The 16,349-nt window shown below is 50.7% G+C and overlaps 1 protein-coding gene across 7 annotated transcripts in view; it reads left to right on the top strand.

Annotated features, from left to right (window-relative positions):
• The window catches only part of FHAD1 (forkhead associated phosphopeptide binding domain 1), a 117,752-nt gene that overhangs the window by 47,798 nt on the left and 53,605 nt on the right, over positions 1 to 16,349 (top strand). For 4 of the 7 annotated variants that reach the window (XR_014779805.1, XM_084784910.1, XM_084784909.1 and 1 more), the window contains exons 11-14: positions 2,806 to 2,913; positions 5,115 to 5,198; positions 6,321 to 6,572; positions 9,789 to 9,984. Coding sequence is in view for 6 of the 7 variants with exons in the window: in XM_084784910.1 (XP_084641036.1) it covers positions 2,806 to 2,913; positions 5,115 to 5,198; positions 6,321 to 6,572; positions 9,789 to 9,984 (640 nt within the window). In the remaining variant the exon portion in view is untranslated. The remainder of the gene's footprint in view (positions 1 to 2,805; positions 2,914 to 5,114; positions 5,199 to 6,320; positions 6,573 to 9,788; positions 9,985 to 16,349) is intronic. The other 3 variants (XM_084784911.1, XM_084784907.1, XM_084784908.1) reach the window with 2 other exon arrangements.

The following is a 16,349-nucleotide window of genomic DNA, read 5'->3' as shown; positions in this document are numbered from 1 at the left end:
GGGAGTCAGATCCCCTGGAGCTGGAATTTCAAACAGCTGTGAACCTCCATGTGGGTGCTGGGAATTGAACCTGGATCCTCTGCAAGAGCAGCCAGTGCTCTTAACCGCTGAGCCATCTCTCCAAAGTGCTAGGATTAAAGGCGCGTGATGCCACGTCCACTTCATTGATGGTTTCCATTGGCCTATTTTTCTCCTATCCTTCCTTGGGATTTTTTCACTCGGCTCTGCATCAGGTTAGAATAACGCAAAAGCTATTCCATCTTCCCCAAATCCAATACCAACGGAGTTTTTACTCTTTTGGTACTCTTTTCAGTTATTCTAAAATGCACTTTCAGCTTATCAAAACCCAGTGTACGTGGGTGATTTCGCCCCCACTCCGGGATGGCACAGTGGCCGCCAACGTTAACTCTTTAGCATCCCTCGTGCCGCACAGACTTACGAGGTACAGTCATCACTACCTACACTTCCCCCTCCACACTGACACCCCAAAGACGGAGCAGGCGTTTTTGTACATTCTGTGTTCACACCCACGGGAGCTGCGCCTTCCCAATGTCCCTGGTCTCCATCCAGGGTCCTCCCTCCTTCTTCTGCCTAAAATATATCCTTAAGGACTTAGGCTCTACTGATGACGACGTCTCTCAGGGATGTGTGCGGGTGTGTGTGTGTGTGTGTGTGTGTGTGTGTGTGTGTGTGTGATTCTCCGTTCTGGAGCATATTTTGACTGTGCCCTGACTTCTCCGTTGACAGTGATTTCCTTCAGCATTCTGTAGACCTCCTATTGTCTTCTGACTCTGCGTCTATTACATAATTACTATTACTACATGACAGTGTGTAATCGGTCTTCTCTTGCCTTCTTTTCTTTTCTTTTTCTTTTTCTTTTTTTTTTATTTTTTATTTTTAGGTTTGCTTTTCCTTTGACTCACAGCATATGTTTAGCATCTCTGTTCCCTTAGCCCACTCTATGATCTGGAACCTGTTGTGTCCATTTAACGGACGAGGAGAGGGGCCTGAAGAAGTGTCTCCCAGCAGAACAGTGCACGTGAAAGCACGCGCTCAGTGAAGGGGCAAAAGCCAAGCCTCAGTCACGGGACTCAGGGCACAGCCACGAGCCACGTGTGACTACAGACACTGAAATCAATTCACTTTTAAAGTTCAATTCCTCCATATTCGTATTTAAAGACAAGATGTTATTTTAAAAGTCAATTGAAAAATCCACCCCCTCCACTGAGCAAGGATGTAAATTTAAAACCCACTGTCCCTAAGCACATGTCCCGTATTGCCAGACGTGGCCAGTGGCCGCCACACCAGGCAGCCCAGACTCTGGTCATCCAGGCCTCGTGAAAGGAAGTTGCTTCAGATGCTGCTGCTCCCAGCTGGGCGACTCTCACCGGTACCTCCCGAGAATGCACTAGAAGGAAATGAATTGGAGGCAAGGAGACCATAAACCCTTAGGCCCAAGGTCCTCAGTGTCCAGGTAGAGACCTAACAAAACTCTGAGGAGAGATGCACTCCTAAGCATCTTCTTTGTGGTAGTGATGGAGGGACCGGCCAGGCGGGGCCAGGGTAGAGCTGGGCTGTGACTAAAGCTGGCTCTTGGGGCTTTGGGCTGGAAAAGCATGGTGGAGGACACTAAGATGAGGGGTACAGAGCAGGCCCAAGGCCAGGCACGGAAGTTCTGCCTTCTTAGACCTGGGAGATCCACAGGGAGAACCATGAGATTTCTCAGGCAGCTTGAGACAGAGAGGCTCTTTGCTGCCCCACAGGGCTCTAACAAAAGTTCCCAAGGGCTGGGGGGGTGTGATATTTGTGCACCCCTCTCCAGATCCCAATAAGAGGCTTTATGAGGCTGCTTCAGCATGTCGCCACTTCCTTTAGAAGAGTACCCCCACCTCTAATTCTCGCCCGAGCTGTGGTCCCCATGGAAGTGAAAGAGACAAGTCAGAAAAAGGAAGGAGCTGACATGGGGGAGGGCAAGAGATGGAAACGAGGAATGTGTGTGCTCAGAATACATCATGTGCAAGTGCTTGCGTGACATCAAGAAGCCCCCTCTATCTAATTAACATTACTAATTTGAAAAAAGAGGTTGTAAATAGAGAGGCAGCGTTTTTCCCACAATGGCCAGCAGAGGGCAGCACTGAGCAAGCACGCTCTCAGCTTTACAGGGAAGGGAGTAAGTAGCCAACACTCCTTCCTGTGCCCCTTCTCCTTTAAATGCCTTTGGCAAGGCAAGTTCCAGCTCTTTCAGAGTCTTGCTTGGCTGGCTCCTTTAGCGGTCCCTACTGGTGACGTGGTCAGGGCAGTATTTCTAATAAGAATATTTACCAAGTCCTCTGTGGACAGCTTACATGGGGTATGCGAATAACAGCAGGTGATTTATCTTCCTGCTTTATAAGTGACAGACAACCCTAGCACACATGGAGCTGCTTATGAAATCCCACCACTACTCCAAACACTCTTCACCCCACAGGAACTCGAGGCAGCCCTAGTAACATCACTCCCCCCCCCCCCCCCCCGAAACAGCAAGTCACAGACCAGCCAAACAACTCTCTGAAGTCACATGACTTATTAGGGGCTTGGGTAGGACTAACATGGTTGATCCCAGGGAGTAAAGCCTGGTCCTTGACCCCAGGAGATGGTGCCTTTAATCTGGCTTCCACACCATACTCGCTTTTTACCCCTGCCATGAGGGTTGCAACTTGTCCCTCTGGGACCCCTAACAGCCATCAGACCTCCTAGAGGGGTCTTCCCAGACTGCCTCACGGCCACATTAGCAGCAGCCAGCACATGCTTTCGTCATCCTTTCAGGTTGAAGAGAAGCTTCAGGAAGATTCCAGAAGGAAATTGCTTCAGCTGCAAGAAATGGGGAACAGAGAGAGCCTCATTAAAATCAATTTGGAAAGGGCAGTAGGCCAGGTAGGAGCGTTCCGCAGCCATCCTTGCTAGACTGCGTGCCCCAGGGGTCTCCTACACCCAGGCATCCAGTTTTGGGTGGGGTAGATTTGTGTGTGATGCCTAAGACAGGAAGATGGTGCTGTTGTATCCATCTTCTTTATGTTGGGAAGTTCTTCCTCCAGTAGTGTGCTGTAACCCAAGATGCTGGCCAGGCAGCCAACCCTGCTCCGGGTCCTTCCTGTGCCCCTCCCCCTCCTCTGCAAGTGCACACACGTACACACACTCTCTCTCCCTCTCCCTCTATTATTTCCAGTGCTGATATTTCCCCTGGTCTTCCGCCACCAGGGGCCCCCAGCAGATTCCCAGTGGCCATAAGGAAATGCCTCTATTTTTTTTTAAAATAAGTAAGCCCAAACGTTCAAAGTTCATGCTAAATAGAGATGATCCTGGGCAGGGCAGCGAGAGCGTCCTCGCCCAGCTGGACAGGAGGAGCCAGTTTCCATTGCTCCAGCCCGAGACAGTCAATGGACCTCCCACTGCACAGGGCCCTGCTGTGAAAGAAAGGCCTTGGGGAGAGCCAATGAAAAGACAAGCTCCCCAGGGCAGCTGCTCCCAGTTATCCATGGGAAACTCTGCTCTGACATCCCACCTGGCAGTGCTCAGGACGCGCTCTGTGTTCTGAGATGTTTGTGCTTCTGTTTCGGGAGGAGGCTCTACTATACCCCTCAGCAGGGACTCAGATGAGGTGTGAACCCCCCCCCCCCCAAGGCTGAGAACCAGAATCCCATTTTGCTTAGCACCAAGTCCACAATGATTTCTCCTTACTACCATCCAAGCTGTAACCAGGCTTGGTCCCCATACTCGGGTCATGTAGAGGCATCCTCCTCCATCAAATGATGCTAATCGTTGGACAGCTGTTAAAGCACTGCCTCAACTTATCACACCTGTGATTTCTCTAGTAGGCCCTCAGGCCCCTCTCCCATCACGCAGGCTTGCCACTCTGCCCCTGGGCTGCTCGCTCAACTCCCTTGTTCTCTTATAGAGCACCTGACCTGCAGGCATGGCCTGTCAACCTTGCCCAAAGGCCTTCATTTCTGCTCCAAACTGGCTCACTCAAAAGATCCTGAGAGTGCACCATGCAGTCTTCCCCTCCCCCTTGGCCTGCCCCTTTGACTCAAGGCCCTGCCCTACCTGACATTCTTCTCAGGCCCAGCCCAGTGTCCCCAGCTCCCGGCACACCATCCAAGAACCTGTCACCGTATCCCTCTCACCGCAGACAATCATTCCCATAGACAGTCCCTCTAGTGGCACCAGGGATCCCCGACATAACCAACTTCTTGGCTAGCTTGATCCCTCCTTTTGCCATGAAACCAGAGGACCGCTTGGAGTTCTTGGCTTGACGGTCTTTGGTTCCGTCATGGAGTCTGGCTTCCCAGAGTTATGTGTTCTAGGGACACCTTGACTTTGAGCTTCATCTGGTGGCCCTCTGGGTCTCCTCGGGGATGTCTGCTAGTCTTTGGTGCCCACATCTGTCCAGTGGACCACAGATGCAGGTCACGGGCTGCCGTGGGAGTAAATTCTCAACCTGGCTCCATAACCTCTGCTTCCTGATGGAGCCTTAGACTTGGGATTCTATAAGCTTTATACATAGGGCATCCCCTGCACTCAAAGCTGAAAACCCCAGCCCATGGGAGGCGCCAGGTATCAGCTACAGGCCCGGCCATAGGCTTTCATACCTAAGTACCCAGCAAACATCCACTGAGTGTCCAGTCCATGCCTGCACTGTGCTGGCTCCAGAGAAGTGAATTACAGTGAACAGAAGCTGTGGGACAGTTGATGTCCAAGGCACCTGGAGACAGAAGTGTCCTTTCTCCCTCTCCCCATCACCAATACTGGTAACAAATTCACTATTTATTTCACAGCCTAGCAAGTATGAGAAGGCGCTCCTGGGCCTAGACTTCCAGTTGGGTAGTTGACTCGCAAGGGGCTCTTTGGAGGGCCTGAGACGTATGTGCAGGGACCATGTGCCTGGGTCGGGTGGGCCACTAAAGATGTACTTGAAGCCTGCTGCGCTGTTCTGTCTACGGCTCTGCAAGCCAGTGCTCCATAGCCCTGTACAAACCGTGCAGGCCTGTGGCCTGGACCCAGAGGTAGAGACACCCTCTCAGCCTTGCCTCTGTCTCAGCAACCCCTGCTGACCTGTCACCCTCTTTGTGCTGCAGCTAGAGCACTTCAGAAGCCAGGTCATCAAAGCCACTTTCGGGAGAGCAGAGCCATTCCATGACAAGCCCGTCACCGACCAGCAGGTTAGTGTGGCTCTCGGGCCACGTGACTCGTTCGCTTCTGTCTCCGGGGATCTGGATGCCAGACCCCCAAGAGCATATGCTTCTGTTTTTGTTAGTGACACATATTTTTCACACTGTTGCTACACCATAAAGATTTGTTTTGATTTTCGGGGATTTCCTGGCTTTTGAAGTGAAAGCTGGTTAAAATCCATTGAAATGTTACTCGTGGAGATCAAGTCCAGCCAGGCAGGCTCGTGTCTGGTCACCAGACACACACACACACTGACGCTCTGTGAGCAGAGGGGTGGCCTGGCTTTGGTCCACATGCCTTAGTTGATCCCTCCCAAACTATAGTGTAGATGCAGTGTAGTGTAGACAGGCCTCTGCCATGCTTGCCTTGTTATCTTGTCAGCCCTTTGTGGCCAAGAGCAGGTAAGAAGTTCACAAGCTGGGGTTGGAGAGATAGCTCAGTTGGTAGAGTGCTTGCCTTGCAAGCATCAGGACCTGAGTTCAATCCCCAGAGCACACATAAAGCACAAAAGTCTGTGCGGCATTGCGTGCTAGGGAGGCGTAGACAAGCAGATCGTGGGGTTCAGGGTTCTCCGGCCAGCCTGCTTTAGCCTACTTGGCAAGTCCTAGGCTAGTGAGATACCCTGTCTCAAGGAGACAAGGTGGGGCTGGAGAGATGGCTCAGAGGTTAAGAGCACTCCTTGCTCTCCCAAAGGTCCTGAGTTCAATTCCCAGCAACCACATGGTAACTCACAACCATCTGTCATAAGATCTGGGACCCATACATGCAGACAAAGTACTGTGTACATAATAAATAAATAAATCTTTAAAAAAAAAGAAAGAAAACAAGGTGGATGGGGCGTGAGGAGTGGTAACCAGAGTGTCCTCTGGTCTTCCAAATGCACGTGTGCGCATACACAAATACATACACACACATGCTGAATGTGCATACACGCATCCTTCCTCACACACAGATAAAACACAAGCAGTCAGGTACAGGAGAAGCTGGCCTATAAGTGAAGCCACATGAGTCTTTACTACAAGTGTGGAAGAATCTGGAACAAATGCCAAGCAACAGCACAGACCCCAGTTCCAGGGCGATGTGTCCTGGTGACAGAACTCATGTCCCTTCAGAGTCAGCACCTCAGGGCCAGGACCCGTGCCGCCATTCTGCAGTCGCTGCCTCCCAGAGTGGGCTGTCCTAAGACATCTTCCTCTGTGTCCTCTGGCCAGCTGATAGAGAGGATCGTCCAGGTCACCGAGGACAACCTCAGCTTCCAGCAGAGGAAGTGGACCCTGCAAAAGGAGACCCATCGGAGCAACACCAAGCGGGAGGAGACCTCAGAGAATGTGGAGAAGCTGAAGGTGCTCCTTGACAACTGTCAGGTAGGCTCTAGGCAGCCAGCTTGCCATCCCCTTCTGGGCTGCTTGTCAAGAAATTGCCCTGCTTTCTGGGCCAGGTCGGGGAAAAATGTTCTCTCTCTCCCTCTGTCTCTCTCTCTCTTTTTCGGTTTTTAGAGACAGGGTCTCTCTGTGTAGCCTTGGCTGTCCTGGACTCACTTTGTAGACCAGGCTGGCCTCGAACTCACAGCGATCCGCCTGCCTCTGCCTCTTGAGTGCTGGGATTGAAGGCAGGCATGCACCACCACAGCCTGGCATGTTCTCCTTTTTAAGATCCACCTCGGACTCAACTATGCCTCCCAGAGAAAGTTGATATGGTCAGAAAAAGATGGCCGCACATTTCCAAGTGGTGTCAACCCTCTATCCCGCGTCCTGTATCTTCGGATCAAAAACACTAAGGAAAAGAGTGCTGTCCACTTATTTTCTCTATTAAACTCACAATACAGCTCAGATAGTAGCTTGTTTGCTGTACAAGCGTGAGATCCTGAGTTCCAATCCTTAGCACCCCCCCATAAAAAGATATAACCCTGGTGCTTGGGGAAGCAGATGCAGGAAGATCCCGGGGATTTGTTATACGCCCAGTCTAACCAAATAAGCTACCCCCAGGTTCAGCGAGAGACGCTGTCAAAAAAATAAATAAATAAGCAGGGTGGGGGAGGGGTGCAGCTAAGGCCTAGTGTGCACAAAGCCCTGGGTTTGATTACATCACCACGTGAAACTGGGCATGCTGCTACAGGCCTATAATCCCAGTGCTTGGAAAATGGAGGCTCCAGGGTCAAGGTTATTCTCAGCTCCCTGGCAAGGTTGAAGGCAGCCCGGGTTTCACAAGACCTTATCTCAATCACGTGAAAAACTTTTTTTAAAAAAAAAGATGTATTTATTTATTATGTATGCAATGTGCCAGAAGAGGGCACCCAAATCTCATTACAACTACTTGGGAGCCACCATGTGGTTGCTGGGAATTGAACTCAGGACCTTTGGAAGAGCAGCCAGTGCTCTTAACCTCTGAGCCATCTCTCCAGCCCACAACAAAACAAAACAAACCCCAAAACCAAACAACTGTCTTAAAGTCAGGAGGAGAGTGAGTATGGAAACCCCAACATTGGCCTCTGGGCTGCATACATGCTTCCCCCAAAGTCAACCATGTACCCGAAAAGTCTTCATCTTCTTTTGGGTGCTTGCTTTTGTAGTGCAAAGGGTGTGACCTTTGCCCTTGTGCATAGTGGGCAAGTACCTTACCACCGAAGTTCATCCCCACTTTCAGACATTTCTCTTGTCATCTTTCTCCTCGCGTGTACCTTGTGCTGGGCGGTGTAAGTTTCGTAGAGGCTATTTAAAGTATACCGAAGGACATACAAATGACACACCCCTTACTAAGGGATTTGAACTTCCTCAGATTTTGACTTCTGTGTTGGAACTAATTAATTCCCCACAGATAGAAAGGGATGACTGTACCAACTTTGGGAAGTCCCCAGCTCTGGCTTTGAAAAAAGTAAGAAAGAGAACCACAGCTAGGGAGATGGCTCAGTCAGGAAATGGTTTCTGTGCAAGGAAGAGTACTTGAATTTGATCCCACATTAAAAAAAAAAAAAAAAGAAGTGGAGCGTGATAGTGCAGGCCTGTATTTCCAGAACTGGTGAGACAGAGAGAGCCATGGGCTCGCTGGCCAATCCAGGACCCTACTCAGTGAGAGCCTGTAGCTCAAAACACAAGGTGGATGGCTCCTGAGAAAACAACACCTGAGATTCCAGCCTCGACACCTGAGGGTGCACACACATGCATGTACGCCCCCAACACACACACACACACACACACACACAGAGAGACAGACAGACAGAGACAGAGACACAGAGAGACAGAGAGAGGGAGACAGAGAGAGAGAGAGAGAGAGAGAGAGAGAGAGACAGACAGACAGACAGACAGACAGACAGACAGACAGAGACAGAGACACAGAGAGACAGAGAGAGGGAGACAGAGAGAGAGAGAGAGAGGCAGAGAGAGAGGTGTGAGAGGGAGGGAGACAGAGAAAGAGAGACAGAGAGAGAGAGAGAGGGGTGTGGGAGGGAAGGAGACAGACACACAGAGAAGTAGAGAAAGAAGGAGACAGAGAGAAAGAGAGATGTTTTCACTCAATTTTTTTTATTTTCGCCCAGCCATGAAAGCTATTTTCAGCTCACTGCCTTCCCCTCTGGGAGAGGCAGGACAAAGGTCTAGGGTGCCCCCCCCCCATGCCCCCACCGAGTATGTCAGAACACACAGCTGCTTCTGCCTTCCCTTGCAATCAGAAGCTACTATTTGGGGAGTTTTGTGCGAATGTTGACTTGTCAGCACTCTTTCAAACAAGTCAGGAAACCGCACTTTCTGTCCAGCTTGTACGTTGATCTTGACAGGAATTCTGATGACTAGAAGTAGCCAGATTTGGTTCTCACGTCAGACAGCTCGCCATTGGCAGCTTGGCATTTTACAACCTAAAAAGGAGATCCCTGTGTCTATCAAGAGTCCAAACAAGCCAGGCATGGTGGCGCATGCCTTTAGTCCCAGCACTTGGGAGGCAGAGGCAGGTGGATCGATGTGAGTTCAAGGCTAGCCTGGTCTACAAAAGGGAGTCCAGGACAGCCAAGGCTAACATAGAGAGACCCTGTCTCAAAATAAATAAATAAATAAATAAATAATGAGTCCAAACAAAGGGCTGGGGAGAGGGCTCAGTGGATAAGAGTGCTCATTGCGCAAACATGAAGACCTGAGTTCAAATCCTCAGTACCCTTGTAAAATAGCCAGGATAACTGCAAGTGCCTGTAACCAAGAATGGGGGTGCGGGGGAGGGGGACAGAGGTCGCTGACTAGTCAGCCTAGCTGAAATAGTGAACTGTTGGATCACTGGGAACCACTGCCTCAGGCAATAAGCTAAGAACAATAGAGGCAGACAAAGGGCGCACGCGCACGCATGCATGACGCACTTACACACACACACACACACACACACACACACACACACACACACACGTGCACGCACTCCCTCGTTCACTCACACAGCCTCACCAAGGCCAAAAGAAACAGACTGACACCGGGCCACTCCAGGGCCGTGACAGGCTGCCGTGCCCACTTCCTGGCCAGGTCCAGGATCTCCCTCCTCACAGACAGTCACATCAGGGCTAGCTATAGAGATGCTGGGTCCGACTGTGCTGACCTGTCTGTTCCTAGGCTCGCATGAGGGACTCCTGCAGCGGCAGCGACCTGAAGAAGCAGGTGGAGATCCTTCAGCACCTGAGACTGAGCCCACCCGTGTCGGAGCTTCAGAAGGCTGTACTAGACATCCTGAGAGTGTCCCTGTCCTGGCTGGAGGAGACGGAGCAGCTGCTTGAAGACCTCAACATCCAGCTGTCGGGTTCTGACAAAGGTAACCAGGGCCCTTTTCTCTCATATAGTGTCTGGCATGTCACCATGAACCCTCCTGAAATAGGACATGTTGGGGAGGAATGTTTCGTGGATCTTAAGGGCTGGCAGGATGGCTCAGTGGGTAGATCCTCGTGAGCTGCGTTAAACCCCCCCAGGACCCACATGACGGAAGGAGAGAGCTAACTCCCCCAAAGTTATCCTCTGATCGCGCTGCATACAAACATTCATGCGAAATAAACACAAAATATAACTTAAATTTTTAAGTAGAGGGGCTGGAGAGTCGGCTCAGCAGCTAAAAGCACTGGCTGTTCTTGCAGAGGACCCAGGTTGGATTCCCAGCACTCACATGGTGGCTCAAGCCATTTTTAATCCCATTTGTTGGCTCTGCTTCTTAAAATTTAAATTTTATTATACAACCCAACTAGCTTACACAAGAGGGAAAAAAGAGTGAACCTTCCGGTATCCATTCCACGGGACGGGTCCCTAGGTGTCTCTGGCCTGTGCTCTGGTCCAGCCAGTCCAACCTCCTTCCGATCCACATGCACTCAAGCCCGGTCTCAACCAGCTGCTCCTCTCTCCTCTCCACATGCCTGTCCCACGTGCTAAGGGAGGTCTCCCTCTCCCATTGAGGGTCTATTAGAAAAACAGTAGTCCAGGTGGAGTCCCCAGGTCTGCTTCCAGGCCCAGGATGGCTCAACCCAGTCTATCTCAAGGTTAATCTCAGGGAGTATCCGTGGTGTGTCCAAGGGCAAAGCCCGCCAAGACTGCTTTCACCTGGGACAAAGCTTACAGTCTCTCCCACACTCATTCAAAAGGATCTAATGCCTTCTCCTGCCCTCCAAAGGCACCAGGCACACACAGGATGCGTGGGTCTATATTCAAGCAAAACGCTCATACGTGCAAAACCAAATAAACAAACAAACTTTCCAGCACTTTGGAGGCAGGGACAAGCAGATCTCCGTGAGTTCGAGGGCAGCCTGGTCTACACAGTGAGTTATCACTAAGGGTGACACTAGGGTCAGGGTGGAGGTGGGGAGAGAAAAGGTGGAAGTATCTTTAGGAGGTGGTAGAGTTAAACATAGTCCACAAAAGGCAGAAAGATGCCTCCATGACTGTGACATCCCTGGTGTGCTGGAAAGAGCCCAGGTGCAAGGGAAAGGGTGAGTTCAAGATGATGCAAAGCTTGGACGGCAGCTCCACCTGGATGCCTTGCCTGGAAATAGAGGCCAGTGGTGTGGGTCTCCTCTTCCCTGGGGGGGGGGGGAGGGGGCTGTTGGCCACCAGCCAACGAAGGCAAGAGGAGCAGAAGGCGAAATGCAGATCTCAGAAGGCCATGAGCGTGACAGAGACTGACCACTCCAGGAACCACTTCCGGGAGATAGTTCAACTTTATTTGGGCTATATAGTCCTTGGGGAGTGGGGAGGGGGGGGACCTCCTAGGATAGGTGTACAAAATTGGTTGAAACTATGCACTTTGATGATGCTTGATTTGCATTTGGCAGCACGCTCCTATCATACGAACAGGAACACGGTACCTAATTATCCTATAGGCACAGGGAGGGGCGAGCTAGCTGTGTCAAAGGCCATATGTCAGATGTGCCTAAAGACACTCTCCAGATGAGGTCAGGCAGAGAGCGGGAGGCCCTGCTGGGGAGTGGGGGGGGGGAGTCCTCCATCCAACAGCTCAGAATGGCTATCCGGACTGGGGGGACTGCAACCTCAAACAGCAGGGTCCTTCCAACAAGTGATGCGTCCCATATGCGTGGGAGTGTTGCCACATTAGGAGCTTCGTAAACCACTGTGGGATGGATGGAAGAGAGATGAGGAGAAAGGGATGAGTGAGAGAGGGAGAGAAGGGAGGAAGAAGAGACAGAAGGGAGGTAGAAGGGGGCGGAAGATGGATAGTGGGTAGATAGGAAAGATGTGGTAGATGGATGGATAAGTGCATTGTGGGTAAATGAGTAGATTAATGGATATATATATATATATATACATATACATATACAAAGGACATATATGTATATATGGAAGGATAATGATATGCAGATAGTGATAGGTAGATGGATGGAGAGATAGATGGTTGATTGATGGGTAAATGGATTAATGGCATATGGATAAATGAATAATGGTGAACGGATGGTAGATAAATAGGCAAATGGGTAGATATAGAATGAGTGGATCAGTTGAGTCCATGGACAAATGAAAGGAGAGATGGACGGATGGCTGACTGGATGGATGGATGGACGGATGGCTGGATGGCTGGATGGTGAGCGGCGGGTAAGTAAAGCCATGGCAATGAGTGCTGTGGAGAGACAATACAGAGTGGGTGGAGAGAGCTGGCAGGGACGCGCTCACAGTAGCACCAACGTTTTGGACATTGTGGCCACTCCTTGAAAAACTGTTCTACCCGAAAGGCTTTACAAATGTGCCTTTGTCCAGCCAGGATTGAGTAGAGAAGATGTCTGCCTTCGAATGCTTTAGCCTCCCAGACGGGGTGTCTCCAAAGTAATCCATAAGGCAGTATGAAGTTCTTTTATAAAAAGAAAGCAAATGGAAGAATAAGCTTCATTTATCTAAACGTGTACAAGAAGTGAGAGATGAGGGGCCGGGTCAGGGGGCGTGAAGGAGCTGGCGTGTTCCCACCCAGCAGTGGCTCTCCAGCCGGGCTGGCCAGGGAAAGAGCGGCCCAGGCTTCCAGTTGCTTGTCCAGGCTGGAACCAATAAGAAACAGATCCCACTCTCTCCCTCGCTAACAGTTGCTCCAAGCTGTGTGTACGCTGTCCCCTCCTCACTCCCAAGACCATTTCCGACATCGCTGTCTGGTGTCTGTTGTAAATGGAGCCATCTGCTACTGTAAAGAAATATGGATGTGAAGTTAAGCTGTCAAGGCGGGCCGTTCCAGAAAGGCTAAGAAAGACAGGCCTCGGGCAGCACTTCTCAGACTCACCAGTGCGCTCTCCTGGACTCAGGGCTCTGTGGGGCTCCGCAGAAGGCCCCTCTGTCTGTTCACACGCTCTCTGTACAGACAGGAGTGTAAGACGGGAGGCTCCCGGATGCAGGCTCTCCCATGCTTTTTATCCCCAGCTTTTTTCTTTTTTCTTTTTTTGAAAGATGATCTGTGAGTCACTAGTAAATTGGGGCTCCTGGCTGTGTGCCACGATTACGGTGGCTTGGTTCTACAAAGTTGAGAGGAAAAGACAAAGAGTAATAAGAAGAGCAGTGTGGAAGAGGAAGTGGATGGCAAAGGGATTCCCCTCTCGGCATGAGTAGCATTAGGTTGAGATCTCGGAAAGACTAAAAGCGACGGACAATCTAGAGTGTCCCCTGCAGTCTCCACCCTGGCCCTGTTTCCAGCACAGAGCCCCTCTGCACAAGGAGGGGAAGAGTGAGGATGGTGCTGGTGACAACCCTGGTGACAGCAGTGGTGGAGGTGACGATGGTGGTGGTGGTGGTGATGAGGGTGATTGTGATGGCTTGAATGAGAACGGCCCCCTTAGGCTCATAGATGTGGTCACCAGGGAGTGGCACTATTTGAAAGGATTAGAAGGATCAGGAGGCGTGGCCTTGTTGGAGGAAGTGTGTCACTGGGTGTGGGCTTTGAGGTTTCAAAGGCCCATGCCAAGCCCAGTCTCAGTCTCTCTCTCTCTCTCTCTCTCTCTCTCTCTCTCTCTCTCTCTCTCTTGCTCTGTCTCTCTCTCTCTCTCTCTCTCTCTTGCTCTGTCTCTCTCTCTCTCTCTCTTGCTCTGTCTCTCTCTCTCTCTCTCTCTCTTTCTGTCTCTCTCTACCTCCTTCCCTTCCCCCTCCCTCCTTCCCTGCCCCCCCCCCCTTTCTCTCCTCTCAGTGTCTCAGCCAGATTTCTGTTACTATAACAGAACAGTGGAGCCTGGACACATTATAAAGAAAGGCATCTGTACAGATGGTGCTTCGGAAGTCCAGGGCATAGCGCTGGTATCCAGGGAGGCCTTCCTGCTGCATCAGAGGGCAGAGGGTGCCACACAGCCAGACGGAGCCAGCTGCTGACTCAGGTCTATAGTCTTACAAAGTCTCTTGGAGGGTCCATCTTCAAATACCATGATGTACGACTGTGGGGATTAAGTTTGAGGGTCAGTTTGGCTGAGGACATCAGCACAGCTCCGACAAGGCCCCACTTGGAATCTCTTTGGACTCTTCTGCATTTGAGCTTTAGAGCCCAGGGTTAGAATTCCAGACCGGCACCCCATTATGTGGGCCAGTCCCTTGACAATGCTGCACCTCCGTTTATCTGTTTGTAAAATGGTCAGGCGTAAAGAATGAATGACCTGCCTGGCCCACAGTGAGCCTTTGATAAAGAGGACCTGCTCTCATGAACGACCTCAAATACTTGGTGACGTAATGTGTGTAGCCACTGATATGTGGACGCAGGCCAGGGCAGCCTGATTTAGACCAGAGAGCCTTTATCTAGTCCCTACCTGGCAGTGAAATTAGCACTTAGCATGGCCAAAACAGAAAAAGCCTCTTCAAGGCCACCTTAGAGACATGGCCTTGTGTCCCTTCCCTGTTCCAAGTCCCTTTGGCCTCAAAGACATACTCCTAACCACAATGCTCCTGTCACCCTTTGCAACAGTGTTCCGAGAGAGAAAAGTCGTACAGCAAGCACGTGTGTGAGTCCTGAGATTAAACCCCTGAGCAGTCCAGGTTGCCTAGTGTGGGGGAAGCCTTGAAGGGTTTCTTCTTGGCTTCTGGGCAGGGCTGTTTCCCGTCTGCTTGGCAAAGGGATTATCAAGAAAAGGGACCTTGGAAGTCAGCTGTCCCTGCTCCATCTCTCAGGCTCCCTTGATAAAGAGAATGTTGGTTTAGAGCTATCTCTGCAAGTCCTTTCGTCTGTGTCCATTTCTGTACTGCTACAAGAGCTGAGATACGCTGCATCTTCAAGCGGGACAAAGGAGAGAGAGAAGAAAAAAAGCCTCTCCCCCTTTCCCCTCCCCGCCATCCTGCTGCCATTGTGGGCTGTCATTGGCTCCTTTGCTCTCCTGCCTCCCTGTACCCCCCCCCCCGCTCCCCACAAGACTCAGAAACAAGGGATCCCGGGACAAGAAACAAAAGCAAAGTCACCCCCACTCCCCCATGGACATGGACTAAAAACTGATAAGTCAGGTACACCTCCAAGAGAAGACCAAGAGGAGACCAGGCTGGACCCTGAAGGAGTCACAGCAGCAGGGCTGTGCTGAAGTGGGGGGTGGGGGTGGGGTGGAGTCGGGGGTGAACTGGGGGATGGAACTCACAGTACATAGTTTTTATGGCTGGAGATTTACGCTCAGCCGGAACGGTCATTTGCTCTTCATTTGTCCTGCGTGAGGGAGCTGGTTGGTTCAGTAATAAATATGTAGACCCTTCAAAAAAAGAAAAGAAAGAAGGGAAGGAGGAAGGGAGGGAGGGAGGGAGGAAGAAAATAGATGCAGGCTACACCAGTGAGGTGGCACATGGGTCTCTGAGCTAGAGGCCAGCCAGGGCTGCACAGTCAGACTCTGTCTAAAGAAAAAGAAAGAAGGAAGGAATCAAGTTGCCAAATAATTGCAAAGTATGTTCCTCTTTTTAAAATTATATATATATATATATATATATTTTTTTTTTTTTCCCCAAGACGGGGTCTCTCTGTGTAACCTTGGCTGTCTTGGACTCTCTTTGTAGACCAGGCTGGCCTTGAACTCATAGAAATCCACCTGCCTCTACCTCCCGAGTGCTGGGATTAAAGGCATGTACCACCACGCCTGGCAATTTTTTTTTTTTAAATGCCAGTAGCTGACCAAAAGAAAAATCTGGAGGGGAACACATGAAATTATGGAATATCATTGTTGTAGCACTGGGTAGATCGCGGAGGCCTTCACTTTCACTCAGTTGTTCAGCAGCTTTGTGACTGTCCTAGTTCTCTGAGACAGAATCTCATGTGACTCAGGCCAGCCTCCCTCTTGATGTGCAGCTGAGGATGACCTTGACCCTCTAGTCCTCTTGTCTTTGCCTCCCAAACACTGGAGTCACAGGTGTGCACCACCGTAGCCACTGTCTCTGGATAAACCAGGGCCTCGTACGTGCTACACGAGCGCTCTACGGTCTAAGCTGCGTCTCCGACCTCAGCAATTCCTGTGTGCCGGCCACTGCACGGAACTGGAGACAGAGCCATGAGCTCTTCCCATGATCAACTTCTGTAGCCTTTGGGTTTTTGTAACAAACACTTGAAACTTTTGTAACTGAAGATAGAGTGAGACCTGGCTCTTCTTCCCCAAGGCAAAATCCTAGCATGATCACATTGCACAGTCTGTCTTAGTCAAGATTCCATTGCTGCGAAGAGACACCATAACCACAGCAACTCTTATAAAGGAAAACACTCAA

Source organism: Acomys minous, assembly GCF_964271855.1.
Source record: "Acomys minous genome assembly, chromosome: 6".
In the NCBI taxonomy this organism is placed as follows: Eukaryota; Metazoa; Chordata; class Mammalia; order Rodentia; family Muridae; genus Acomys; species Acomys minous.
The sequence above is the reverse complement of the archived record's forward strand: the minus strand, read 5'-3'. Positions and strand labels throughout refer to the sequence as shown.